Consider the following 19,236-nt stretch of genomic DNA (forward strand, 5'->3'; position numbering starts at 1 on the left):
GGCCCTCAAAGAGCCAGTTGTGCTCCCCCTCCTTAAAGGTCCCTCCCTGGACCCTGAGGTTTGTGTTAACTACCACCCAATCACAAATATCCCCTTCTCAGGCAAAGTGCTTGAGAAGGGAGTGGCTGTGAAATGTCAGATGTGTTTGGATAAAGCAGGTTATCTGGATCTATTTCAATTTGGCTTTGGGCCCAGTTCTGGCACTGAAACAGCCTTGGCCACCTTGGTCGATGGCCTGCATTGTGTGAGAGACAGGGCGAGTGCAACCTTGTGAATTCTCCTTGATGTCTTGGTGGTTTCTGGCACCAATGACCACAGAAACCTTCTGTAGTGTCTAAGTGGGTAAGGAGTTGGAGGGATGGCGAAACAGTGGTTCTGCTCCTAGCTACAGGGCTATTTTCAGTTAGTAGTGTTGGGGGGGCCCATAGCAGTTATGCTGCGGATCTATATGAAGTGGATGGGAGCAATAGGGGATCTGAAGGAGGATGTCACTAATAGATAGATGACACGCAGCTCTGTTTCTCCATATCAGGAAGAACCAAGTGAGGCTGTGCAGGTGCTGAACCGGTGTCTGGAGGCAATAATGGCCTGGAAAAGGACCAATAAGGTGAAAAGGAAACTTGACAGGATGGAGGTACTCTTGGTAGGTGGTTCTAAAGTCTCAGAATTGCAGGTATGGTCTGTCCTGGATGGGAATTTTTTCAGATCGGTTACTACTCATGGTTCATTTCAAACCAACAAACCATGATCTGGGTTTGCACGACAAGCGGCATTATAAGTTATCTATGTTGCATGCAGCACCCATGGGCAGCAATAGGACATTCACAATTATGCCATGGTTTAAAACAAACTATGGCTTAGCATGACATTTCTTCATGTGAAAGGCAGGACATCTAAAGACATATGCCATTCTAATTACTACTCTGAAAGGCACTGCTCATTGGATAGATACTAATTGCTGCCCTGGGCTCCTGCTGGGAGGAGGGGCAGGATATAAATCAAATAAATAAATAATAAATTACTGAATCCACCCTGTTCTCCCTTGTAGTCTTTTATACTTGAATCTTCCTCTCAGATCAGCAGTGTGGTGACATTTTACTCACTCTTCAAATAGCTCTTAAAAATCCACCTTTTCTGTGATACCTAACACCTCACCTGTCATACCCAATCAAAACCAAACCTAAGTGCATCTAATTACATTTGCTCAATTCATTCCACTACCTTTGACCTTTCTCTCCTCCACTGTCAAAAATAAAACCATAAGCTGTGTGAGCAGGGACCTGTCCTTTCTGCTTGTTAGTTTTCCATAAAGTACTGTGTACACTGACAGCATAAAGTTCAGTATAAACCTCAGAACTCTGAAGCTTAGCAACTTATTTGCCCATGTTTTTCCCAGGTAATGTTCAAAAACCATTTTTGCATTTTCCACATCAGAAATCGGAATGAAAAAAGCTATGTTGACCAAAATATCCATGTGATCCTCATTTTTGTAATGGATAAGTAAATGTTTCCCACTCTACAGAACATCCCTGTATTATCATTTTAGAAATCTTAATTTTTATGTCACAAGACCAAAGGAACTGATACAAAATATTTCATTTATTTATAATACATTTTTCACATTTTAGCCCAAAGACCATAAACATGACTCACTTAAGCTTAAACTTAAATTATAAAATATTTAATGTGTTATACCTTCATCCAATGAAGTAGGAACAGGATAAATATGGTGGGTGGCTTTAGACTTTTCATCTGTGACGGTGCCCTAGGACAAAACAAAGACAGATATTACGTCTGAAATATGCAGAGGAATAAATTTCTTGCATCAACAATTGCCTTCCTTTCACAGGAACATGCCAGATATGGAGTCTGGGCACAATTTGACGCTGGATGGACTGAACAAGCAATCTCTTGGCCCCAGTGCCTCATCTGAACTATGGGAATAACAGCAGCTCACCTGAAAGTTGTTTTATGAGTAATTCATCAATAAATTCTGGGAGGAAGGGCAGGATATATACATAATAAATAAATAAGCATTACAGCTCAGTATATAGTTCCATGTCTGTATAGCAATTCTGTCGGCATATTATTTTCCTTACTCATCCTGTATTATTCAAATAGCTCTCTTATGAAATATAAATTGGTCAAGGAGCTTACACAAAGCTAAAATTATCTCTTTCTATTATTCACACTAAATGCAAGTCTCAGTCACCTCAGTTAAAGCAGAAGCTATGTTTGTGCAAATCTGGGACACGGCATCACCTCTGGGGAGCAGTGCCCACTGACAGTTCCTGGTCTTTATGTTATGTCTATCCCATCTTTCAATCCTATGAAAAGATTTCTGATTAACAAGGAAAAACCCTGAAATTTTCAGCAGTTAGTAAAAGTGAAAGAATAGCCTGAACTGTGGTCTGTGGCTTCATTCAGGTGGTCCGTGGCATGTCTGTGAAGAGTACTTACAATATCAATTCTATGGAATTCAAATTGTCATAAAATAAAATGAAATATAAAAACTAAAAGTAGTAATAAAATACAATTAAAAATCATACAGCATCTAGTACAGTGCATTACAATTGCTACAGCAGGCAGAAAAAAAAATTAAGTGGTCCCCCGAGACCCTCAGCAATTTTCAAGCGGTCTGTGTGGGGGGAAAAAAGTTAGGAAACTACTGGCCTAAATCGCTTGCTGCCTGTTTTGGCATACAGGATATTCATCTGTTAATTCAACTGGGCAAATGAACTGGGAACATCATGTAGTGCTGATCCCAGCCTTAATGCCCACATTAGATTTCTGACACATCAGTTAATTTGTCTGGTAAGCATCATTTGCAACTCAGATTTCCTACTCCTTTTAATGGCAAATTTGATTTAGTAGTTATAGCCAGTTTTTTCATTACTTATGGGGTTTTGTAAGTTGCTATCAACTTTGGCAAACAACATAAAAATAAGACTCCTGTTTTGGGGGTTCTTTTCCAGCTGGCTCTTACAAACATTTTATTGTGCCGCCAATTTAATACGCTGCTTCTTACACCTGACAGAACAAGAGTATTTTTTATACCTCTATCAGGGCCCTTTTCACTGAATGTTATCATTTTAGACTAAATGGATATTCTGCTACCCACCCTTAACAAGGCATAAGGACTGGAATTTGCCATTATGACAAGAAGCAGACCAGTGCTTGCTCCAGGTTTATGACACCACTGGACAAGATGTCCTCAGGAGCCCCTTTCCAGCAACAGCAAAGAGCAGAAGCAGCCACTGTCAGGCGAGCAAGCAACTGCTTCTCTTTGCTTCAGTCATATTCTTGCCCACCCATTTGCTTTCTCGGAGAGGAAGAGCTAAGGAGGAAAAGCAGCAAGCACCTCCCCCCGTTATGGCAGTCCACTCTACAGCAAGAGGGACCTCAGGTTAGAAGGCAGCAATAAACACAAAATCACTAACAGACACTTCACAAAAAGAAGATCCCAGTCTTATACTCAGAAAGGATCATACTGCACCTGTGAACACACACACTATGTCGAGGTTTTTCACAGGGACAAGATACATGTAAAATGGAAATATTACAATCATTTTGCAGGTGAACAAAGAATACATTTTAATTTCCTGGCCAAAGGCATACAGCCATGTCTACACCATCAGGTCAAGCAAGGGACCATCTCCTTCAGAAAGTTCTATTAGCTAGAGAAGAAAATGCAAACCTATGGCCCTGCAAATGTTACTGAATTACAACTCCCATCACTTCTGGCCATTGGCCATGCTGGCTGGGATTGATGGGCATTGAAGTACAACAACATATGTAGGGTCACAGGTTCTTCATACCTTAGCTAGAGCTTAGCTAGAGCCTAAAACGTATCCTATAATTTTTAAAAAACCCAGGCTGAAGTGATTATATTCCTCAACTATTGAACCCCTTTCCCAATTTTCTAGATACACATTTGGCATGAAACATACTAAATGTATGATCTGACACTTTATGCCTGATACCTGGTGACGTTTGACAATGTCCTTTAGCTTATTAGCCAACTTCAGCTCAATTTCTGGAACGAGGTAGATGGTTGGTCTACTCAGACAGTTATTCTGGAAGAGAAAATTAAGGCATTAAAAAAAGCAAATGCTATGAGCACAGGGATCATTGATACAACTGAGACAATCCTCTACACACACAGCCCTTATCCAGGAGCCAGAGAGACTCTTTTCCTGATGATTTGGACTCAGTGCTATTTTTCCTCCCATTGGAGCACTACTAATATAGAAGGCTACCATCAAGGAAGAAAATAACATAAGAATAGCCTGCTAGATTACAGCAAAGGCCTGTCTAGTTTAGGACCCTATTTCCTACAATGGCCAACTAGGAAGCTCACAAGCATGACACGTGAGCAATAACCCTCTCCAACTGTTGCTCCCCAGCACATGATCCTGAGGGGCATGCTGCCTTTGATCCTGGAGACGTCACGCTGCCACCATGACTAGAAGCCTTACAGATTTGCCCTGCTCCATGGAATTTGGTCTAACCCCCATTTAGCACTTACTTGGTGGCCACCAATTCATCTTGTGTAAGCAGATCCCATAGTTTTAACTACTTGCTATTTGAAAAAGTACTTATTTTTGTCTGTACTGAATCTCTGACCATTCAGCTTTATTAGGTGGCCCTGGGTTCTAGTATTATGAGAGAGGGAGAAAAAACTTCTCTGCCTACTTTCTCCCCACTGCGCAACTATTCAGCTGCCACTGCTGCGCACGGGGACACCAAAAGTAGCTACGTCTCAACTGAGAACACCCAGAAGAATCAAGAGCTTTAACATACCTACGTGTAACCACATACTAGGCTGATTTATTCCACGCTAGTGCTCAGTCCACCATGGTTAACATCTCATGATTCCTACAACCAAGGTGGCAATATTATCTGCCATAGTTTAGAAGTAAATATATATTTAATGTTCCAAGAGCAAGACTAATGATAGTAAGCTTCCAAAGAACAGCACAACAAATTCAATACCCAAAGGGCTTTGGGGTTTATATTTCTGCAACAGCAGTCTCCTGTGTCAAGCCACTTATGAAACCAAGGAGCCTTAAAAAGCAGGCTCTCATAAGGAATGGGGATCTGCTATTCCAAGTCAAAAATCACACTGGACATGCGTAACCGTGTGAGCACAGCTGAAATATCTCTTTGGATCCCAGCCAAATTTTTCATAGGGCCAATTTCTGCTGGTAGGATTTGCAAGTTCTCACATTACAGAAACTTTGTCAAGGTGAACTAAAAGGTACCTGACTCTCAGGTATACATACCAAGCAGTTAGTTAGCTAAACAGAATGTTACTCTCAGTTCTTAACTTAAGTTTGTAATGGGGACATCCCAGCAGATGAATCATCATCAGAGTCCAGCATAATTACTGGTGAAGTATCCTTTTTAAAAAAGGGAATTGTCTGATCACCATTTATGGTTTTGTTTGTCAATATTTCCTTTGCAGTATATTTTGAAGAGTAACTTCTACTGATTTTGAGGCTCACTCTTCAAGATTATCATGACAGTAACTGAAGATCTGCATTTTGCAAGAATAATCGATTGCTAGCATGGACCTGGCACCTTTGCCCTGTGGCTCCAGGAAAATCTCACTTGCTCTGCTTCAGTATCCCAAACGTAAGTGATCTACCTCACAGGGTTATTGTGAAGGTGAACAAAACTAAGACTAGATAACTTGGTGCCAATTTATGGTTCTATAAGTAACTGTTTTTTATAAATTAAAATAGTTGCTTGATTCCTTTCTTGAACTCTTAACTACAAGCACATTCTTCCTGTTCTTCACCTGCTAATCTCTATTGTTAATAGGACAATATGACAGCAGGCTACAAATGTAATTTCTACAAATGTTCACAGATAGGCCTGAAATTGCTAAGTGGATCACATTCACAACAAACCTTAAAGCTAGAAATATATTTTCACACTGAAGACAATAAATTATTAACAGAATTCTTACCTGCACCAGTGTCTTTTCAATATTCATAAACATTTCTACATTTCGATCCATTCGGGAAGGATTCTGCAAGTCAAATCTGCGCCTGCCAAGAAAAACATTTGAATAGTACTCAGAATAGCTATAAATCTTTAGGCTTGTTTGGTCCAATTCAGTACAGCATTATGTGGAATTAGAGCTATCTAGGTCGTAATAATTATAAAGCAACAGTCCACACAGAGAAAGAGGCTGTGATGGTTCTGCCTATGTGATAAGGCAATGCATTTTCCCAACTACTCCATCAGAAAATATTATGTAAGGAGCATTTAGGCTGTAGGACACCAAGGACCACCAATATAACAGGGAGTGAAGGGTGAGTAAGGAAAATGCAGCCAGGCAATAAATGGAAGGCAATAAGAACAGCCACAGTTAGGTGGGTGGGAGGCAGATGTGTTGCCCAAAACATAAGCTGTTAAAAAGAAAATAAGCAGCCCTAATGGAATTATAGATGATTATTTTAAGCAAGATGCCTTTGGGATCCTTCCAGATCAAAAATCAGGAGAGAATGATATACCTTTTTTTAGAAAAGACACATGGTTGAAACCTTTGACATGTTGCCAACACACAAAATATTAAATCTGTTACAATTTTAATGTAGATTCCAAATCAGGCATAATCCAAGAGTGCCATACAAAATACCTTCTGTTTATGAGTGTTGCCAACCTTTTTGGGCCTGTAGGCACATTTGCAAAGCTAGAGAAACTATCATAGCGCCAGACAAACAGTGCAACCATGCACACACTTACCAGGGCTGTGGAGTCGGAGCTGTGGAGTCAGAAGCAATTTTGGGAGGAGTCGGAAGAAATGTACCAACTCCGACTTCCAAATAAATTTTGATTGACAAGAAGCAATTTTGGGTGGAGTCGGAGAGTAGAAAAATAGAGTTGGAGTCAGAGTTGGACAGTAGAAAAATAGAGGGGTCGGAGTCAGAGTTGAAGGTTTGGCGTACCGACTCCACAGCCCTAACACTTACACATGCACTCTCCCCCGGCAGTGAGAAAAAATGGACTTTTCCAGCTTTTTATGCTTATCTCTGGACCCAACCCATTTTACTGCAATACAACAACATAACTACAGTCAAGAATAAAAATAATCAACTTTCCAGTGAAAAACCTGAGTTAACTACAAGTTCTTTGAAATAAAATCATTTTCATTTGCCCACCTAAAACTAACAGAGAGAATGCCAAACACACACGTTTAGGCAATATTTGGGAATTCAGTCTGCGTCTGTGTTAGTATTGCTTAATATGTTTTTTAATAATGTTTTTAACCCTTTTTTAAAGTTATTTTTTAAAATGTTTTTAACTCTGTTTTGTTTTAATGTATTTTAAGATCTGTTTTTATGATGTTTTATAGTGTTTTTAGCGCTTTGTTTGCCACCCTGGGCTCCTGCTGGGAGGAAGGGTGGGATACAAATTAAATAATAAATAAATAAATAAAATTATGTGGAAAAGAACAAGATGACTCACCATCCTTGCTCATTTTTATACTTGTAAGCAGCACCAAGAATGTGACATAACGTTCCTCCAGCTTTGAAATCCATGAAGCACTTTGCCTAAATGGAGAAAGTCCCAAGATGATATTCTTACCCTCACTATCATAATGCAGAAGCAAGCAGCAGGTTATCCAACAGCAAATGGTCCAAGCAGCCACTTACACAAATCAAAGTACTGCCAGGCCCAAACTTAAAAATATACACCTCACTGCTCTCTTATGTCTCCCCACCTTTCACCGCTCCAAGTTGTAAGAGATGTCAAGTTACTAGCTGGGCCCTGCACACTGATTCAGTATTTGAGTACACTGCTTTCATGCTTAATTGGTTTCCCCACATCCACAAGGCCTACAAACAAAACCAATGTCCTTAAAACTCACACAGATCTAAAAACTTAAAAGGGTACACTATTTGAAAATTCGCAGCACTGCAAAGCTGTAGTGAGAAATTTAACAGGGGCCACGTGGTGCTGTGAAACAATTCTCAAAGTGCATGTGAACAATTATTTATTAAACAAGGTTAACTACTATTTAACATTATGAAACAATGCTTTATAACCACAGAAAAAAGCTCTAAGCCCATCACTAGATGCAAGAGAAAACTGAAAGCAGACTGTTAAAAAAATAAATGGGATAAAATAGCCTTCCTTCCTTTAGCCTGTTTGTAACAAGAAACTTCTAAGGTGGTGAATCTGGATCCTGCCTTTATTCTCCCACTCTCTTTAGATGGGGATGGAGTGAGAGAATAAAGGCAGGAAAATCAGCACAACCAACTAGGAGCTAATGACATGGACCCAAACAACAGTTGTCAGGGTCCCAAAGAAATTCATAAGCACCAAGCAAGGGTCCTCGAGGACTCGTCAGCCCCCTGCGTTATCCTTGGTGTGCTATCCCTGTTGTCGGAGGTGTATGTAAAAGATGTAGTCTCTCAAGTTGCCCCCGCACCGTAGTCTAACAGGCACAAAATGAAGGGAAATCCTACTGTAAACTTCAAGGAAGACCTATTTAATTTAAATCATGAAGACAGACAGAAAAGGCTAAATTTAAATCCATGCATTTAAGTTAAGTCAATGATTAAGTCTGCCACTCTGAAGTTATGATTTGGATCACAATTCAAAATTCTGGCAATTGCCTATAAAGTCCTAAATGGCTTGAACCACACACAACATTGGGTTCCCCTGCATGCTTCCCCTGCATCTGCTAGAGTCTCCAAACACAACCCTACTCTGATAAATATTTCCTTAATCCACCCTACAGCATTGTTAGTAGATTTCACCCCCCAGTATTAGTACATTTTATTGCACAAAGATTACAGAGAGTGAAAAGCTAAATTCATGGACTTGTATTTCTGACACGGCTGGCACCAGTCATGAGTTGGCCCATGGGCACAGGGTTGCGATGCTTCCCAACACCCGCCCCATGCAGCTGGCACGGGCTTAAATAAGGCCAGCCACCCCACCTCCTGCACTGCTATGCTAGCGTGCTGTAGGCACACACCTGCCATCACCCAAGATGATGTCAGGGTCGGCAACCCCATACCACCATCTTGGGTGATTACAAGCATGTGCACGTGTCATGGCAGCATGCTGACACGGCAATGCGGTGCAGCTGGACCTATTTAAGCCCGTGCCAGCTGCAAGGGGGTGAGGCCTGCGAAGATGGTGCTTCTACTATGCAATCCACACCAGCATCGGGTCTTGCAGCAGAAGCCCCACCCTCCCAGCCTATACAATTAGCAGGGGCCCTTCTGAGCCATGGGGGCCCTTCGGCCCATGCCCCACCTGGCCGCCTACTGGCACCAGGCCTAATTTCCAACCCCAAGTGAAACAGCAGGAACCCTTTTATTTCTTGGGAGCGACTGGGTTCAAATAAAACCTCCCTCTCTAAATCTGGGCAGCTTCTTTAGAAGCAGCTATAGATCTATTTGCTTAGAATGAAGTACGGTGCAAACACAGCAGATGAAGAAAGATTGCAAGAGCATTTTATATACTCACAGGAAATTTTGTGAAGGCAGGATTGGCGACATGTTTTCCGAAGGCATCTTCCTGAAACTGCAGTAGCTGCACCACAAGTCCCGCCAGGGTCTTATTGCTAGGAGCATCTGCTTGAACATACTGAAAAGCAAACAGTTCCCAAATCAACTTTTGCATTCTCACACTCGTTTCGAAAGTCACTCACAAGTTATAGCAACTTCAACATCACAATTCAAGGTTCATTTGTGCCATGTTTTTGGCTTTTTAATCCTGGCTCTCAGAGTTATTTTGCAACACAAGTTAGTAAGTAGGTATTGAAAAAGTAGCTGTCCCTTAGATTTTTTAAATCAGCCAAGTTCTTTTAAGGTGGTTTTAATGATTAGCTTTCAGTACCTTAAATGCAAACACATACCATACATGCCTTACTGGTAAGGACAGCCTTACTCTGTGTCCAGTACTAAACAAAGCACACACTGTTAGAGCCAAGCATTAAGCGTGCTCCATTTATATAGTATGTACTTCTTCTTATAAACAGCATCTAATGAAGGATAAAACTGTTATCCATTTGCTACAGAGGATCGGGATCACTGTTTTTTAATCCACTGTGCAAATGTAAATGCATGACCTTGTACGAAAAAAGAAGTGTACATTTGTGCGGACATTCCACAAATTAACTCATCCTCAATCTCTTCCCATTGAGGCCTTGCTTGACATCTCCAGTCTTCACACCCAATAACAACAAAGTCTGTGTAATGGCATTTGCTCACAATATCCCGAATTCCAGCAGCCTCTCACATCCCTTCCCTCCATCATCCCATTAATGACTGTCACAATTTAAAAGCGGCTACATCTTTTGCCCAGGAACCCAGCACCACCATGTACATTGATGGATGTGTAAAAGAAATACTACTCAACAGGGACTCACAAGTTTTAGCTAGCCAGACATTACTTATGCTTATCAGCCACTGAGCTTTACTCTCCTGCGTCCAGCGGCAAATTGTGTCCGCGTTCTATGATGGGCATGAAGAAAGCAAAGCACCCTCTCTCTAAGCCAAGAGAACTGCCTCTCCCATTCCCTCCATCCCTCTGGCATTCCCCTACATTTCTAAGCTGGGAACAGAGGGGAATCCCCCCCCCACTGCACTCTGCACAGGATCCAAGCTTGCACATTTTCTTACTAGTCTCCTTTTCACTCATAAAAATGGGTCTGCCAGCCCCTCTTATGAGAAAAAAGCAGACTAGTAAAAATAAAACTACAGGCTTTTGATTTTTGTGGGCTTATTGGCAAGGCGGCCGAGTCCCTTGGCAAGCATGGAGGAAGCAAGCTGAGGGCAATTATCTTGCACATGACATTGTGCAGAGCTTCAGAGGCAAAGCATCTGGGACTTCTCACTGATTTTGAGTGCCTCTTATCATTCAGGAGACATTCCCAGCCCTATCTGGAGATGCCATTAAGGATTGGGCTTGGGACCTTCTGCGTAACAGCTGGGCGAGTCAAGCCTGAAATATTTATAGTGTAAGTGTCTCCTGGTCTGAGGTCCCCTGACATTAATTATTTGCTGTGCAACATTGTATTTGCTTGAATGTTATCTGCTCTCTAGTGTTTTGTTAGATATAGGCCAGGGGAGTTATGTGCTGGGGACATATTTGGGGGGGGGAGAGCAATACTGCCACCCCTGTGATGGTAGGGAGGGAGAGATACAGAGACAGACGAAGGTACACAAAAGGGAGAATGAGGACTAGTCATATCAAAGTTCTTCATAGAATCATAGAGTTGGAAGGGGCCTTGTAGGCCATCGAGTCCAACTCCCTGCTCACAGCAGGAAATCCACAGCTAGAGCATCTCCCGCAGATAGCTGTCCAGCCTCTGCTTGAAGACATCCAGCGAAGGGGATCCCACCACCTCCCTAGGCAGTCGGTTCCATTGCCGAACCGCCCTTACTGTCAAGAAGTTCCTTCTAATGTCCAATCTGAATCTACGCTCCTGCAACTTAAAACCATTAGACCTAGTCCTACCCTCTGGGGCAGCAGAGAACAAATCTGTACCCTGCTCTATGTGACAGCCCTTCAGGTACTTAAAGAGTGTAATCATGTCACCCCTCAGCCCTCTCTTCACCAGAGAAACGGACAGGGCAAAGACAGGAATTATGAAGGAGTCAAGAGATTACGTTCGAAAACATTTCCTATATAAGCCTGCCGCTCCCAGTGGGGGATCGTTGAGTCAACTTCCTTCACACGCTGCAGAGCATGTCTAGAGTATAGTTAGGGGCTCTAGTGAGTTAGCGTAGGGTTTCCTATGAAGTGCAATACCTTTGATGTATCCATTACTCTAATAAAACGAGATTTACTTGCACACACACTCCAGCCTCATTCTTTCGGCTCTGGACGGGACAGGCTATCATCCTCGTCGCCCTCTTCTGAACCCGCTCTAACTTGTCTATATCTTTCTTAAAATGAGGCACCCAGAACTGAACGCAGTATTCCAGATGAGGCCTGACTAATGCAGAATATAGTGGGACTATTACTTCCCTCGACCTGGAAACTATAGCTCTGTTTATGCAGCCCAAAACCGCGTTTGCCTTTTTTGCCGCAGCATCACAATGCTGGGTCATGTTCAACTTGCGATCCACTACAATTCCAAGGTCCTTCTCACACGCACTACTGCTAAGCCGGGTATTTCCCATTCTGTACCCGTGCATTTTGTTTTTGTGGCCTAAATGCAGAATCTTGCATTTGTCTTTATTGAATTTCATTTTATTAATTTCAGCCCAGTTTTCTAGTCTATCCAGGTCCCTTTGGATTTTATTCCTGTCTTCCATTGTGTTAGCTATCCCTCCCAGTTTCATATCATCCGCAAACTTCATAAGGCTTCCCTCCACCTCATCATCTAAGTCACTGATAAAAATGTTGAAGATAATTGGCCCCAGGACAGAACCCTGTGGCACTCCACTCGAAACCTCCTTCCAGTCCGAAGCAGAGCCACCGACGACCACTCTTTGAGTACGGTTTTCCAACCAGTTGTGAATCCACCTGACAGTATTTCCATCTAGTCCGCATTTGACCAGTTTGCTAATCAAAAGGTTGTGGGGGACTTTGTCAAACGCTTTGCTGAAATCTAGATAGATGACATCTACAGCACTTCCACCATCTACTAGGCTAGTGACCCGATCAAAAAAAGAGATGAGATTAGTTTGACAGGATTTTTTCTTGACAAACCCATGCTGGCTCCTACTAATCACAGCATTGTCATCTAGATAGTTGCCAATGGACTCTTCCCGGTATTGAAGTCAGACTGACCGGCCTGTAATTCCCCGGATCTTCTTTTTTACCCTTTTTAAAGAGCGGGATGACGTTTGCCCGTCTCCAATCCTCCGGCACCTCTCCCGTTCTCCAGGATTTCTCAAAGATGATGGCAAGAGGTTCCGAGAGTACATCAGCAAGTTCCTTCAATACTCTGGGATGCAGTTCATCAGGCCCTGGAGATTTGAACTCATTTAGGTTAACTAGGTATTTCCTGACTATCTCCTTATCAATCTTGAACTGCAATCCCGACCCCTTACTGAGATTGCTACCGATGCAAGGTTGCACACTGTTCCCTTTTTGGGAGAAAACGGAGGCAAAATAGGCGTGGAGCAGTTCTGCCTTTTCCTTGTTATCTGTCAACATTTTGCCATCCTCACTGAGCAGCAGTCCTACCGTTTCCTTGGTCTTTCTCTTGCTTCGAACATATCTGAAAAACCCCTTTTTGTTGTTCCTCGCTTCCCTCGCCAGCCTCAGCTCATTCTGGGTTTTAGCTTTCCTTACGCTATTCCTGCAAGCCCGAGCCGCTCGTCGGTACTCTTCTTTGGTGATGCGTCCTTCCTTCCATTCTTTATACATGCTCTTTTTTATTTTTACCTCCTTCACCAGTCTTCCGTGTAGCCACATTGGCTTTTTCTGATGTCTTCCGTTTTTCTTCCTCTTTGGAATTGTTTGCGATTGCGCTTTTTGTAATACGTTCTTCATGAACTCCCATGCTTTTTGGGCTCCTTTTTTCTTTAGTCTATCTAGCCACGGGATCCTACCCATCATTTCCCTGAGCTTGCTAAAACTGGCTTTCCTGAAATCCAAGGTCCATGTTTGACTATATTCTTCTTTGGCTTTCCCCAGAATCGCGAATTCCAGCATTACGTGATCGCTTTCCCCCAAGGTACCGACCGCTTTAATTCCCGTGACCAATTCATCCCTGTTAGTTAAGATCAGGTCCAGGATTGCCGATCCCCTTGTTCCTTCTTCTACTTTTTGAAAGAGGAAATTATCAGCAAGGCCCATCAGGAATTTGTTGGAGGTTTTGTGCTTCGCAGAGTTTGTCTCCCAGCAGATATCCGGGTAGTTGAAGTCCCCCATCACTACTACTTCTTGCCTCCTTGAGATTTCAGAGATTTGTTTGAGAAAGGCCTCGTCTACCACCTCTTCTTGGCCAGGGGGTCTGCAGTAGACACCTACTACCATGTCGGTTTTATTTGTTTCTCCATTTATTTTTACCCAAATGGTCTCTACCAGACCACTTTGTTCGCTCTCTTGGATTTCCATAGAGGTGTATTTGTCTTTGACGTATAACGCTACTCCCCCTCCTTTTCTGTTGCTTCTATTCTTTCTGTAGAGTTTATATCCTTGAATGGCTATATTCCAATCATGGGAGTCATCCCACCAAGTCTCTGTTATCCCTATGAAGTCATATTTGCCTTGATGCACTAAGACTTCAAGCTCCTCTTGATTGTTTCCCAAGCTCCGCACGTTGGTATATAGACACCAGAAGTCTCTTTTGTCCTGATTGGATTCCTCTGTTAATATACCGTTAGCTTTGCCATGCATCCCTTTCTCTCTCCCAGTGTCTCCTGTACCCTCCAAATCCTTGTGTTTACAACCCGCTGTCTTTGGATCAGTATTTAAGCTATCATCTCCATCCTCCAGAGGCTTTAGTTTAAAGCCCTCTTGATGAGTTTTGCCATACTTCTTCCCAGTCCTTGTGAGGTGCAGCCCATCTCTTGCCAACAGTCCCCCCTCCAAGAAGCTTAGACCACGGTCCCAGAATCCAAACCTCTCCCGTTGACACCATCTGCGTAACCAGTCGTTGACCTGCAGTATCTTCCTTTTCAGTCCTCTATCCTTCACGGGAAGAATTGACGAGAAGACCACCTGCGTCCCAAAATCCTTGACCTTCCTACCCAGAGCCTCATAGTCTGAGGTGATCTGTTCCAAGGTGTTTCTGGTTGTGTCGTTTGTGCCCACATGGATGAGGAGAAAGGGGTACCTATCTTGGTTCCCAATGAGCCTTGGCAGGTTGTCAGTGATGTCCCGGATGCATGCCCCAGGGAGACAACAGACTTCCCGATTCATTTTGTCCAGCTGGCATACTTCCCTCTTGAATTCCAGAATCTGGTGATGCCAGTCAGCCAATCCTGTAGTCTGGTGGTGTTTAATGAGTTAAACATCAGGTCTGCCCAGAATAAAACATCTATTAGGCATGATTTGATCATGGATGAATGGCTGACCTGGTACATATAACCAAGACCTAGGCAGATGAGCTGGGTGGCCGACTCAGGAATTCACAGTATCCATAATATCCGTGAGGCTGTATCAGTACATTGTTGGCCTAACACATGTGGCTAGACATACCCTCAACCTGGTCTTTGCCACAGAAAGGACTGCTAATGTTCTGTTGATTGGGAGAGTCACTGTGAATCCATTGTTATGGATGGATTACTCCCAGGTGAGGTTTGGGTAGAATGCAGCTACTCCATTCTGTAGGAGTGCAGGACTCACTGAGATGGTCCGCCCACAGAGACTTATGGAATCTGATGGATTCCTGAATGATCTGGGAGATTTGCCAGATGACATGGCCGGTGCTCCTGAGTGCCATTGCTGTTGCAGTGGAGCACAAAGGTTGCCTGTCGGGCCCAGGATGGGAGTCAATAACCGAACTCGTGGGTGTGTTTAATTCTTTCTTTATTAAGGAAATTACAACATTGAATGTACTGCGCTTCATACAAACCTCTAATCTAACTCACTAGATTCCCTAACTATCTAATCCTGCAGCGTTGAAAGAAAGTTGACAGAGCAAAGTTTTCCCACCTCCCCATCACTTATGAAGGAGGGAGGCGGTCGCGCAGCCTCGCGCTCCTTCGGAGAGATCCCCCTCCTTCCGCCTTTTTCTGCTCCTCCCTCCTCTGCCGTCTTCGAGCTCGAGGGGAGGGGGGATCCTTGGGTCCCTCTCCTTCCAAGGTACTGACGTCTCTATCCCATGCGGGGGGGCCGGGTGAGTGGAAACAGGACACCGGCTTCTTTACGGGGCTGCTGGGCTGAGGAGGGGTTACGTATCCTCTTCCCTCCGACTCCTCCTCCATCTCCCCTCCCCGCTGCTTGAAGGGAGGCGTGAGACCTGGTAGGGATGAGTTCCCGGCCGTTGGAATCCCAAGGTCTCTTACTGTAGACATCTCTCTCTCTCCACCCTCCTCTTCACTCCCCAGCTGCAACTCCTGGAATTCCAAATCCCCCTCCCCACTCTCTCCCACATCGTCTTCAGGATCCCGATCCAAAGTCTCGACAGTATCCCCCTTCCCAAGGCTTTCCTCCCTCCACCCCTCAGGTCTGGGTCTTTGGGGGTACTGCTGGTGAAAGGCGTGGACGTCCTCCGCATTCTCCCACGACCTTTCCGCCGGGCCGTAGCCCACCCAATGTATGAGATACTGCAGCCAATTTCTTCTCTTTCTGGAATCCAAGATACTTTCCACTTCGAATTCCGTCTGTCCGTCTATCGCTAGAGGGGCACCTGGTTGCACCTCTGGACTGAGGGGGCTCGGGGGGTGTTCTTTAGTGAGTAGGGAGCGATGAAAGACTGGGTGGACCTTGAACGTAGGTGGCAGTTTCAACCGGTAGGCTACGGTGTTGATTTGCGCCTCCACCTCAAAAGGACCCACCCTCCTATCCTGTAATTTTCTGTACTTACCTGGCATGGGCAAGAACCGAGTTGATAGCCAGACCTGGTCTCCTACTTGGATCGGGGCTCCCTCCTGGCGGTGCTGGTCCGCTACACGTTTGTAATTCTCCTTGGCCTCGTCTAGCTGGGCGCGCAGTAGCTGTTGCATAGCCTGTAATTCCTGGACGAAATCCTCGGCCGCCGGCACCATCAGCGTATCGCGGGAGCTAGGGAAGGCCCTGGGGTGAAGCCCATAGTTTGCGAAGAAGGGTGTTTGGCGTGTGCTGGTGTGCAAGGCATTGTTATAGGAGAACTCCGCTAGGTGCAAGTAAGACTTCCAGTCATTATGCTGATACGAGATATAGCAGCGTGAATACCCTTCCAAGACCGAATTGAGGCGCTCCGTCTGCCCATCAGTCTGGGGGTGATGCAAGGACGACATCTTTAGCTCTGTGCCTAGCTGCTTCCACAGAGCTCTCCAGAACTTGGCGCTAAACTGAATTCCTCGATCCGAAGCTATGCTGTCGGGCAATCCGTGCAAGCAGTATACCTCTCTCACGAACAGTTTAGCCGTCTCTTCTGCGTTCGGTATTCCTGCGCATGGCAGGAAATGAGCCATCTTAGTTAGAGTGTCTACCACCACCAGGATGGTCGACATCCCTTGGGAGTCAGGGAGGTCTGTTATAAAGTCCATCGAAAGTGCTTTCCAGGGAGCCCGCGGCGTGGGGAAAGGTTCAAGTAATCCAGCTGGTTTCCCAGGCGCGTGCTTTGTCCTCAAACAGACTGGGCAGGTCTGGACGTAGTTCTCTATCTCTCTCCTCATTTGCGGCCACCAAAAATCCCTGGTGACCGTTTGGATGGTTTTGAAAATGCCAAAGTAGCCTGCCACCGGGGAGTCGTGGCAATGCCTCAACACCCGGGTCCTTATCTCTCCAGGAGGCACATACCTCGCTGATCGGTAGCACAAGAGTCCATTGCTTTCATGTAATCCGCTCTCCTTTTTGGCAGGTAGATCCAAGTCAGCCAGACATTGTAGCGCGTAAGGGTCTTTTGCTTGAGCCTCCTTAAGTTCCTTTTCCTAGGATTCTTCACACGCACCCACGACCACTCTCTCTGGAGGGATGATGTATTGGTGAGTAATTGGGGCTTTCCCTTCCAAATATCCCGGCAGTCAGGAGAGAGCGTCCGCTCGCTGGTTCTTGGCTTGGGGGTAGTAAGTAATTCGGTAGTTAAACCTAGAGAAGAACTGTGCCCACCGTATTTGTCGCTGATTCAACCTCCTAGTTGTCTGCAAGCTCTCGAGGTTCTTATGGTCCGATCTAACCTCAATCTGGTGTTGAGCCCCTTCCAGGTACTGTCTCCAGTGGGCGAATACTTCTTTAATCGCAAGGAGCTCTTTCTCCAGGACAATGTAATTTCGCTCGGGGTCCGTTAGCTACCTTGAAAAGTATGCGCAGGGGCATACTTTAGTCCTCCGATGGCAAAGTCTGAGGCGTCGCTCTCCACTATATAGGGTTGCATGGGGTCTGTGAACTTCAGGATCGGCTCGACAGAGAAACGCTTCTTTAATTCCTCGAAAGCCTTCTTGGCCTCCTCCGTCCACCTGAACGTCCCCTTGTTTCATTCGCACCAGGTTGTACGCCCCTCTCGGATCCAGCTTGGTAAAAACCTTGGCCGAATGTAACCGATCCAACAGCTCAGGAATGAGGGGCAGGGGGTAGCTGTTCGGTATAGTGATTTGATTTAATGCGCAGTAGTCATGGCACAGCCGGAGCTCTCCTCCTTTTTTCTTGACAAACAGCAAGGGGGCTGCCGCAGGTGACTGTGAGGGTCGAATGAACCCTCGCTTCAGGTTCTTCTCCAGGAACTCCCGCTGCACCTCCGGCTCTGGCTCTGTGAGCGAGTAGATTCTCCCTGCCGGGATGCTAGCACCCGGGATCAGATCTATGGCGCAGTCATACGGGCGATGCGGGGGTAGATTCTCCGCTTCCTTCTCATCGAACACATCTTGGAATTCTTTGTACTTGTCTGGCAACACAACCTCCTCTGGACTTTGTCCGGTCCCAGCCACAATGGCTTCTGTCGTTGAGGGTGGCAATTCTCGTGGCAATACTGGGAGGTAAACACCACCACCGCTTCCTCCCAATGGATCTGAGGTCCATGTTTCGCCAACCACGGCATCCCCAGGATCACTGAGAAACTTGAGAGATGAGACACATAAAAGGAAAGTCTCTGAATGCCCTGGGATTTCCACCTCCAATTCTTGAGTCGCCCGTGTCACCCCCCCCCGATTTCAAAAGTCTTCCGTCAATGGTCTCCACAGCTAAAGGCTTTTCCAGCTCCCAGGTGGGAATCGCGTAGTGGGCCACTAGCTCTGCATCCATAAAACAAGTGGATGCCCCGCTGTCTATCATAGCTTCTGTCTTAAAACTTTGCCCCTTGGGCGTCGTAATCCGAACAGGCAATATTAGGACCCCCCGCGAGGGGGGTTGTGTCACTGCAGGCCCTTTGTTAATGGCGGCCCCCAGCCCTCTGGCCTCGTTGAGAGCTGGGTTGTTTAGTTTCCCAACGGCTCAAGCTTCCCCACCTTTGCCCCACAATTCCGTGCTAGATGACCAGGTTTAGCGCAATACAGACAGAGATTCTCTCGCCTCCGCCTCTCCTTCTCCTCATCCTTCAGGTGCAGTCGAACTCCCCCCAGCTGCATGGGTTCCTCGCCGCTGGTGGACGGGGGTGTCGAGCTTGGCGGGATGCGGCTTCGAGGCGCTGGTATGGGAACAGGGTATCGGGGCGCCTCATGTCTT

The 19,236-nt window shown here is 45.1% G+C and overlaps 1 protein-coding gene across 2 annotated transcripts in view; it reads right to left on the reverse strand.

The window, feature by feature from the left end:
* The window catches only part of SMARCC1 (SWI/SNF related, matrix associated, actin dependent regulator of chromatin subfamily c member 1), a 135,161-nt gene that overhangs the window by 106,533 nt on the left and 9,392 nt on the right, over positions 1-19,236 (reverse strand). For both annotated transcript variants that reach the window (XM_061586163.1, XM_061586162.1), the window contains exons 2-6: positions 9,496-9,615; positions 7,480-7,565; positions 5,975-6,056; positions 3,984-4,076; positions 1,696-1,765 (exon numbers count right to left, since the gene is read on the reverse strand). In XM_061586163.1, the coding sequence (XP_061442147.1) occupies positions 1,696-1,765; positions 3,984-4,076; positions 5,975-6,056; positions 7,480-7,565; positions 9,496-9,615 (451 nt within the window). The remainder of the gene's footprint in view (positions 1-1,695; positions 1,766-3,983; positions 4,077-5,974; positions 6,057-7,479; positions 7,566-9,495; positions 9,616-19,236) is intronic.

The sequence above is a fragment of the Rhineura floridana genome, chromosome 10 (assembly GCF_030035675.1).
Source record: "Rhineura floridana isolate rRhiFlo1 chromosome 10, rRhiFlo1.hap2, whole genome shotgun sequence".
NCBI classification, from domain to species: domain Eukaryota; kingdom Metazoa; phylum Chordata; class Lepidosauria; order Squamata; family Rhineuridae; genus Rhineura; species Rhineura floridana.